This window comes from Vollenhovia emeryi, unplaced genomic scaffold, assembly GCF_000949405.1.
Source record: "Vollenhovia emeryi isolate VEMERY1.0 unplaced genomic scaffold, V.emery_V1.0 DF939127.1, whole genome shotgun sequence".
NCBI lineage: Eukaryota > Metazoa > Arthropoda > Insecta > Hymenoptera > Formicidae > Vollenhovia > Vollenhovia emeryi.
The window spans coordinates 2582751-2593192 of record NW_011967239.1 but is presented as its reverse complement, the minus strand read 5'-3'; the positions used below and the strand labels follow the sequence as shown (position 1 = coordinate 2593192).

Below are 10442 nucleotides of genomic sequence, written 5' to 3'. Positions count from 1 at the left end.
GCCCGCGGTACACTTAATATACCCCGTCGTTGCGCGCACATCTTTCGAGTGAAAACGTCTCTTCTCCAACTGCGGCCGGCTCTTTTCGCCCCATCTGCGTCGTGTCGGCGAATAAAAGTGTCCGAGTAGCGACAAACTTTTCGAGCAACTCAATCGTAGCAAGGATACGAATTGTTTTAAATTCCGAAAAACCAGAGAATTCTCGAAAGTCTCCAACACGCAGAAAATCTCGCCGTATATTCCAACTAGTCGAAAGCGGGTTTTGTTTGCCTCGAATCCATCGATTCAGAGAGTCGCGAAAAACTCCAATATTGTCGTTATTCTATTATCCCTTACAGGCATTATGTATGTATGTACGTAAAACGTAACATTTGCTGCCGTAAATTTCAATAAATATGATAAAAGTGGCCGCGTTGCGAAATTCTCAAACTTTTGCCCTCGGGCTACCAGAAGCCACGTTAGCCACGTTAAACGCGCTCCTTTGTGATTATTAATGCGACTATCGCTAACTGCACTTTCCACGACGAATTAATAACGTGTGTGTGACTTGATTGATACGCCGGCGACAGCCGGATAAGACGCATATGCGTATCTGACGCTCGTTGGAAAACGTGAATTTCAAGTATTAGACGTATCGCGAAAGGTCACGCCAGGTGATTGCCAGATCTCAATTATCCGTACGACAGGCTCAGAAGGAAATGACATTCACGCAGCCGTGTACTTTGTTGCAGAAAATCCTAGCCGGCTAGAAATCTCCCCCTTTCGTGCGCGAAATAACATCGCGACGGTGCGCGAATAATGGCGCGCGATGCCGCGCGATAAAAATGATACCGCGTGCGAAAGGTTAACGGCAACGTATAATTTTCATTTCAACGTGAAACGTTGAATGGCGTGAAACAGTTTCGATTCGATACCGCGTGACTAAAGCGTTCCTAATTAACACGACACGGCATGTTCGATGTAACAGAGATGTGTATAATAAATCGTCACGAATAATCGTCACGAAACGGCCCAAGTGAACATTATACAATCCCTCTTTCCCGGCCATTAATTTGTGCGCACTACCGAAAATCAAGTTACGAAAAATAATTAAGATAGACAGCGATGTAAAATATAATGAAGTGGAAAAAAGGCGAAACTGTTAAAATACTGACGTTTAGTTACCGACGAAGAAATTATTCGACGTTTACGAAGAAGCGGATCGTGCGGGATATTATTTTTCGGCGCGAGAAACGGGTCGATCCCCTTCAAACGCTCGCGAGTTAATGGCTCGCCGCCGCATCGCGAAAATAACGCTAATAAATCGGCGCGAGCGCAAATATTAAGCCCGCTTGCGGGCAGACCCGAGGTAGATTGGCGATCGCGATTCGGCCGATTTTCGGTGGTAATGGTACGGAGGGGATATTTCCCTCTTACCTGAAGGTGCCAGGAACTCTCCGGGGCTGCCGCCGGTGGGCGCAGGGGGCCCCTGCCCGGGGGGCCCCGTGAGAAATTCCGGAGGGCCGCCCCCCGCGCCCGGAGGTGGGTATTCCCCTGCCACCGCCACTGCGGCTGCCATGCCCGCTAAACTGGCCGGGTCCAGGCCTGTCAGAAACAGATTACGTACTGCTCTCAGAGGGGATCTCGTATCCGCTCGGCCATCTCCGAAACCGGCTGTCATAATTATCGCGGGGGCCTACCTACTTGATTCGAGGTTTATTATAATTACGCGAGATTCCGGGACTAGGCTCTCCGGGCCCCGACTTTCGATATAGACGGGGCTGTTTTTTACCTCAAGTTTTTGTGTTATCGAGACAAAAGCCGCGCAATTAATAAAACGCTGGAATTTTACGCAGAGATCTCCGATCGCGAGTAAGAGGATGCGAAAAGTTGATAAAAAAAATTACGCAACAAGAGGATCTGCGATATCCTCGGGTTTTCCAACGTCGATTCTAGTCCCGAGACCAGAATCTATTTTGGCTTCAACATCGTGAGAGGATGCCGATAATAATGACAACGATAATCATCTGTGATGGCGGGAGATTCACCTGGATTTCCCGTACCAGCAAAGTGCGGTCCGTGCGGATGCGGGGGCGGATGCGCGCCGAAGAACTCGTGGTGGAAGGCCACCGGGCCGCCGTAGCCGAATTCGAATTTGTCCGGGCCGAAGTACGGGAAGCCGGGCGGCGGCCCGTCCTCGCCGCCGAGGGCGCCCGGGTTCAGATTCAGCGGGAAGCCGCGCATCTTGCGCGAGCCCCCGAAGAAGGGGTTCCTGCCCATCGACGTCAGCTGCTTCAGCCTGCGCTCCTTGCTCCTCTTGTTTTGGAACCAGACCTGAAACCAGCGAACCGGCCGCATCTTTAATCGATGAATTATTTAACAACGGCCCGCCCTGCTTTCCTCCGCTGCCTTTTCACTTTGCTCATCTTACAATTATATAAATCGCTCTGACAATAAATGCTAATATGACAGACTCTCCAAGATTGTCAAAGAATATCGCGCTTTTACTCGCCAGTTTCCCTTTACCTCCTTTTTACACTTCGTCGTTGTCATGTTAAACCGTAGAGATACAACGTTCCGAATGGACGTGGATCTTAAAATACGCGATGTATCTTAGCTCGCTCCATTTCGTTCCTCCTTTTACATTCTGGGACACGAGAAAACCGTGGTAAACAATTTTTTATCGGCGACATATCGCGAATTACCCGATGGTGCTGTCGCGAAATAATTTCTCGGTAAATAATATGACGCTGTACCGAGTGAATAATTCTCCGGCAAATGGTTTGTCGACGCGGTTTTTTCCTACCTGTTCGCGATGACGGAGAACTTCTGAACGTTGCGTTGTTTTCAACGGCGATTTAGGTGCTAGTTGCATAAAAGTTGCATAAATATCGCCGATAGCGCGGATCGCGATTCACATCGATATTAACAGCGATTCTCTTCGTAAATCAAAGAATTGAATGCCTGATAAGCAAGTGTCGTAACAAAAAATGATAGAGGAAGAGTCAATTATTACACTGATAAAAATGTCCAACTAAATATAATCGGATAATCCAATTACATAATAACAAACGGATATATCCAATTAAATTATATATTCGATGAAAAATATGATCGGTTTTTCGATCGAATTTCATCGGTAACTGCATTTTATCGGAGAAATTTCATCGAATGTATCCATAATTTAATCGGAAAAATTAATCATCGGAAACATCATTTAATTAGTTTGTCCGATGAATATTTTTCTCAGTGCACATAGACTAATAATAACCTACTTTGATGACATTATATTTTTACTCCTCTTTTGAATCTTTTATTCTAAAAATTTACTTTAGCTCCTACTTAAAGACCTACTTTAATGCTAAATTGGCAAAAGTAGAAATCTCCGACACTATCAGTTTTAAAGTAGGAGTAAATTTTGTACTTGCAGTCCAACCTCTTTTACTGTCTTAGGTCTTACTATATAATAGAATTAAAGGTTCAACATAGGACCAAAACTTTGACTCGGGTTATTTCATAGATTTTAATAGGGCGCTACTTTTTATTTCGAATTTTTATTTCGGATTTACTTATTGCGGCGTTTAGCTAAACGATAGCGCGATCAGTTTCACCAAGACACTTTTCGCTGCAGGGGAAATAGAGTATAATAGACAGACAAACGCGCGCGAGAGAAATTTCAACGCGAATGTGACGAGAAAGAGAGAGAAAGCGTTTTCCTACCTGTATGACTCTCATGGGCAGGCCAGTCTCCTTCGCCAACTGCTCCCTGATGTGCCTGGTGGGCTTGGGGGTCGACGAGAAGGCCGTCTTCAGGATCTCCAATTGTTTCGCCTTTATAGTGGTCCGCGGGCCGCGTCGTTTCGAACCGGCGCTGCCGTCGCCGCTGCCGCCGCCGGCGCCGCCGTCCGGACTCTTGTTCTCCGTTTGACTGTCCCTCGTCTCGGGATCGCCGTCCAGGGAACCTTCAACCGATCGAGCTATCGCGTCAGAATCGTACGACGATCACCCGGGGCCTATCTCGCCGAGGACTCGTCGGCCGACGACTGCCGCGAGAACTCGGCGTCTTGCGCGATAGCGGAGTTTCGTGTCCGTTCGCTTTAAATACAATAGGCGGGAAACCTAATTCTCAAAGAGATAGAGACATGACTTTTCTAGGGTGACTCGGTCCGCTTTCCGTTTCCCGAAATTGCGCCGGCGGCTAGAATTAATAAGTACGCGAGCGGCAATTTGTTCTCTTCTAAATTATAGTCTTAGCTGATGTAAATATAGCAATATAATTAATTTCTCCTGGAAAACGACAAAGTAAAAGTGAATCGCTCGGTAATTGCTAGACCCAAATTTAATCTGGACCAAAATGTGATGGTTCCGTAGGTTGTAGCCTCGATTTTTAAAACGAGGCGTTGTACACGATTTATAGAGACAAGCTGCAAAGGTATCAGCGTTCCGGGGGGAGGGGAGGCTGACACAATATTTTCAGCGTTACGCCGCGCGTTTGTTATTACCCAGTTCGTCGATGGTCGAGGGATAGTCGGTTTCTTAATCCCGAACTATGCGTATCCGCTGACGCGTGACTCGTCGGTAACCCAGAAATGACTCGTCATCCTCAGACACGAGTCATCATTGCGTTACGGGAGTTTCTAAGCGACGCCCGCCGAGTTGCGATCTCTCGTACCGCAACATTCAAGCTTAAATTTAAAAAGAGAGACGCATTGTCGATCGAGACGATCGGGAATTTATCGTACGTACGCGTACTTATCGGGTGACTCTACGCGAATACGCGAAAACAGCCTGGCAATATCGAGACGACGACAGTTTCCGATGTTAAAAGATCTTAACAAAGCTGAAATAATCATTGCCGGCTTCTTTCCTTTTTTCATCTTATTTAATTCGTAATCCTTTTAATGTCCATCCAATTTAACTCGGAAAACATAATCAAAATCGATGGGTTAGCCAGCGGACATTTCAAGGATTTCAGCGCGGACGATGGCTTTCCGACGAACGCGCGCGGGGGGATAATCGACCGTAAATTCGTCGAGGTAATCGCGGCCGAGAGGCCGCGCGGTAGGTCTGGGACACCCCGTGTATCCCGGTATCTTCATCGGCCGGATCGAGGTAACAACAATCGGAGCCAATCCCCCGGAAGCGATGCGAAACCCCCATCGGATTATCGTGGCTGCTGCCGCGCGCGCACGCTGAAAGCCGTACCCCGCGCATACGTACGCATCGCGCGGTGCCACCATACGCATACGCACACGTACAATACATACACGTAGGTATATAAGTCTCCCCGGCTCTCCACGGTAATCTATACACTATACGTATACCGGGTAGGTCTTAACCGCGGGACAAAGAAAATGTTTGGACAGTGTCACACCGCACAACGGGGGCGACCCCTCGTGAAGACGTCCGCTCCCTGTTCCCCGATCAAGGGGGGGAGCGGGAGGGAAACTTGTGTTGCGTGGTCGTACGAGGCCCGTGCGCGAGGGTGAGGCTAGGTGGTGTACGGCTAAAGGACCGATTGTTGTGCGCGCGATAAAAGAGCAGGAGCGGTATAATGGGCTCGAGACGGCTTCTGACGACGCCCTCGGCGACTCGTGACGTCGCGGCGCCGCGAGTTCGCGGGATCTCTCCGAGGGTGACGTGGCTCTCGAAGGGCAGCCCGATCGAGAGCCGATGATCGAGTTTCGCGTATACCGTGGGGTAATTTACGGCGTGCGAATATGGTCCCGGTTCGTTCGCAGTTGTCGGCCGTGCACGTGTATATACGCGCGATACACACGGAATGTCTAATCACTGTAATCGAGACGACAGCTTAGATATTTCACGCGTGCACTCTGCCCTTTACGCCTGGCTACGCGGTATTGACTTTCGTTTACGATCCCTCGCTACTTTTCTCTCGGCGAGATTTATCTTTCGTCTTTCGCGTTTGACGTAATAAAGACGTTCTCTTATTCTGTCGAGAGGCAGTCTGCGCCGCGTAAAACTGTCCGTATCGTAAAAATATGTATCTCCACTCTGTAATATTTATATCGCTTACACATATCGCTTACGAATGCGATTAAAGAGATTAAAGAGAACTTTCAAAGCTATTTGCAGAGAAATATTTATAGCGCCTATCAGGCAATCTAAAGAATCTACTTTTTTTTCTTTCAAAAACTAATAGAATTTTACTTTACTTATTACAGTAACAGAATATCTTCTAACAGGTATGACTCGCGGGAATAATCAATTTAACTTAAAGAAGAAGATTGTTAGCCGATTGTTTGTACATGTATTATACGCACTATTCTACTGCACATGCCGCGAGATAATTCTCGTGAATAATATTGTTTCCAAGAGAGAATCGCGCGAGAGAGAACTTCTTTGTTTACCCAACGTATCGTTATTTCATCATCTCGGGCTCGATGCGTGAATCCTTTCTTCCAGCGTGAGCTCGTTAAAAGTGAAAAATTTCGTTCAACATTTTACTGTACGCCAATGAAATTTTTCGCCTTTCACGAGTTGACGCTAGAGAAATAAAGATCGAGCTTTGTCTTCGGCAAGCGGGCTAGGACTCACCTTGATCCTCGGAGTCCTCCTGCTTGCAGGGATCGCCGCTGAGAGGTAGTTCGCCACCGTGGCCGACGGCCTGGTCGCCGGGACCACCCGAGCCAATGTTGTGCGTCCCGAGATGGGCGCCGCGAACGGCCGGATCGTGATGGTGATGGTGGGCACTACCGTCCTCGTCCTCGTCTTCCGATCCCGAGCCCATCAGCGAGTCTCCGCCTGCCGACAGGTTGGACGGTTCTGCTCGTGAACGACGCGAGACACCGGCCTTTTTAATAACATCGACCAACGAACCGCCGATTTCGAAAACGACGATCCGTCGCAACTCGCTCAATTGCACAGAAGCGAAACAAAGGTACCTTAATCGCCGTCGACAAGGTACTTGGAATCTCTGAAGTTGTAGTATACATTAGTTTCGTTATATATTCTAAATAAACGAGAAGCCAGCCTGCGAGCTGGCCGAAAATGATTTGATTTCCAATTTTATTTGCTAATGAAAAATTTGCTTTTTTACGGCCTCTGTGCAATTGCAAGAAAGTTCGAAATCAGCGATTTAATTTTTAGCGAACACCCAAGTCGAAATTTTGGCCCTACGTTGAACCTTTATTTCTATTATATAGTAGGATCTAAGACAGTAAAGGAGGTCGAACTGCAAGTACAAAATTTACTCCTACTTTTGCCAATTTAGTATTAAAGTAGGTCCTTTTAAGTAGGAGCTAAAGTAAATTTTTAGAGTTAAAGATTCAAGGGAGTAGTAAAAATATAATGTCATCAAAGTAGGTTATTGCTGGTCTATGTAGGTGTATAGATCAGCTAAGTAGGTGTGAATTATCCTTAAAAGTGTCAAAATAGTACCAAAATTTCGACTCGGGCATGCAGAAATAAATTACAAGTTATCGTGGTATGGATATTATTGATGCTCAGACATTAGTAGCTCGATTTAAGTAATTTTTAATTAATGTTCCGTTGAAACTTGCGTTTAAAAGGAAAATCGATTATTCCTTGATATCGGGCGTGTTAACGATTGTCCTGCGATTTATTCAGAGAAATATAATAAGTGCATTTCGTTAACGCAAGAATGTGCAATGATGTCGCAATAAATTGGCGCTGCATTCGAAAACTTTAAGAAATCTATTCAAACAATTGCAATGCCTCTTCGGGGCAATTTAATCTGTACAGCCACGACGATTGTAGAGTGCGTGGCTGCGAGCGGCGAGTAACGCTTTTAAAAGTCGGCTCGGGTCTACCAGATTTAATGGCGGCGTTGCGCACGAAATACTCCGGGCGCAATATATTGTATTTTACGACGGGAACCGTCGAAAAAATCGTGTCTCCGGATATTAATCTCTTAGCATAATTACTGTACCCCCTGTTATCGTTCTTCCCTCATCGACAGCCCCAACGACAACTGATTCATCTTTCGTAAGAAAAAAAAACCGTTCACCCACAGAAAAATTTCCGGATCCAATGCTATTACACTTGAATGTATCATAAAATAGGATCGATATAGCGCCAATCGTATTTATTACAGAGAAAGGAACACTTTAATCTTAAATGAAAAATTCTAAAATCCAGAATAAAATGATAGTATGTATCGTCCTTTGTCAAATATCGTGGTGCCAACTTCGTACGTTGTAAAATGGGGGGAAGATTTATTCTAAACGCAAGAATATATAAACTTACATTTATATAAGTTACTCTTGTCTCGATAGAGGAGAATAAGAATTATTGATTTTATTTTGATATTATCTTGTTTTTATACTAAATGAGATTGTGAGAAATATAAATGCATCAAGAATACTTTTTGTCTCGGTAACGGAAATTCTTCCTAAGGGTGTCAGAAGAAACATTGACGCTCAAAGTCCTAGCTTACCGTATATTTCTCCAAATATACAATTTCTCTTGAAACAACTTCTTTTTTTCGCATCGCAGGAACTCTGAGATAATTTAGAGAACGCGCTCTGCCTGAAACGCGTAAATCAGGCCTGCACTTGTCTTCGCACGCGCGGGAGAATTGAAGTTTGCTTTCAGGCCGTTCTTCTTCCTGCCTTATGGCAAGATACTCTCGGTGGTTTGCCATTGCCTTCCGAGAAGGTGACAGTTGAATAAAAAGGATCTTTCGCTGAATTTGAACCCGTAACCTTCGGCTCACTGAGCCAGCGCACATCTCTTTGCGCCACGACGCGCCACCGTGAGGGAAGAACGATGGCCGCGGATTTGACAACCGGCAAATGGCCGAGCGCGGATGGCAGAGATTAATGTTGAAAAAGTGTCGGGCATCAAGACGGTCATGTCGCTTAATCATCGACCCGAAATCATCCTGAAGGCTCGCGTCAACATTCTGCCCCCAGTTGCGCGTCGAATTCGTTCTCCACGCGATGGAGATTTCGAGCGGCGCTTCGTACCTGCCTCTATTGTTCCCGCCAGTTATCGATAATCGGTAGTCGAGGACGACGGATGAAAAGTACAGGACGGTAAAATAGATACGAACGTTATTTATAATAGCCCAACTTGACTCGCATAGATCACGCCTCCTTACTTGTATTGTTCAACACGGTATATCAGCACTTTTATTTGATTATTTGTGCAAATAAGAAACTTCCTTTGTTTCTTGGGTCTCCACCGTCTCGCTTCTTGCTCCATTCCCACTTCAACGTTTAATGGCTAATCCTTTTCCGCGAAATCTGTTTGTAAGGCGTCGGGACCGCCCCCGAAAAATCCTAGAATTCTTCCTCCAAGTTTGACATTTGACGCGGCTCACAGATTCGTTCCCGCATCCCGCAGGTATGCGCGCCTCGGGAACCCTCGGTGACGCCGACAAGAACGTCGACGGCGATGACGACGCTTGACGCGGGACTCATCGACAGCGAGCCGGCGGGCCGAATCGGCCGCGGCCGGGGGCGTAAATCATTTCGCGGCGCTCTCCCGCGCTTCGGCGGCTGTCCCACGACATTGTCTCACGTACGGCGAGCACACAACGGGGCCGTGTCTCGGGGCCCCCCGAGATCCCCGGGAGAAAAAGGCGGCCGGGCGAAGAGAGAGAAGAAAACGGGTTGTGTCGGTGCGTTTTGCGGTTTCGGCAACGTCGGCAACGGAACGACAAAAGGTTCGCCCCCTGCCTAACGACCTTTCGGTTTTCGTTTCACGGCTTATATACGAGTGGGGCCCTCGTGAAACCGAGCCGACCCTGCCGTCTCTCTCGCGCCGCCGGCATCCATTTCTCTCTATCTCCCTTCTCGGCCGGTGGTTCACGGTGGCATACGCGCCACGCTGTTTTCACAGCTTGCCGCTTTCTCTCTTTCTTCCTCTCTCCCGCTCTCTCCCGGGGTAGAAACTCCCGTGAAAAACCTGCCCTCTCCGCCCCTCCCCCCCTCGTCCCGCCGACCTGCTGGTCCCTCCCTTTTTTTTAAGCTGATCCTGACTCCGTAAAATCCGTGGCGGCGTGCGCGTTGAACTGTGACCCCCTCGAGCCTCGCTGCTCGAAAAAATAAATCCCGAAATTCTGAGCCACTCGAGAACCGGGTCCCATCGATCTTTGTAGGAATGCTCGAATTTAAAAGGATATCGACGCCGCGTGTTAACGCGTGTTGATATTTTCAAATTTAACTCTCTCTCTCTCTCTCGACTCCTTTCTCGTTTTAGGGAAGCGTCCGAATACTTTCGCGGGTATGTCTTCTGCTTCAATCGGAACCGAAGCGTCGTATTGGCGGCTTTCCGGTTCCCCGATAACTCCGGCGGAACGTCGAGAGATCGGCGAGCGGCGGGCCGCGCGCGATAATTTATGACGGCCGCTCTTTCTCGCGAGCGACGGATAAAATTATTTATCGGCGGCGGGAACGGAAACGACGGAGGCGATCGTAAAACGCGCTCGCGCGAGATCGGGCGGGCGACCCCGAAGGGAAGACGGGGGGGGGGGG

The 10442-nt window shown here is 47.6% G+C and overlaps 1 protein-coding gene across 1 annotated transcript in view; it reads right to left on the bottom strand.

Moving 5' to 3' along the window:
- Positions 1-201: 201 nt before the first annotated feature.
- Positions 202-10442, bottom strand: part of LOC105568869 (LIM/homeobox protein Lhx5) — a 38194-nt gene continuing 27953 nt past the window's right edge. The window contains exons 4-7 of the mRNA XM_012024873.1: positions 6538-6765; positions 3700-3941; positions 2028-2313; positions 202-1605 (exon numbers count right to left, since the gene is read on the bottom strand). Of these exons, the coding sequence (XP_011880263.1) occupies positions 1322-1605; positions 2028-2313; positions 3700-3941; positions 6538-6765 (1040 nt within the window). The 3' untranslated portion in view covers positions 202-1321. The remainder of the gene's footprint in view (positions 1606-2027; positions 2314-3699; positions 3942-6537; positions 6766-10442) is intronic.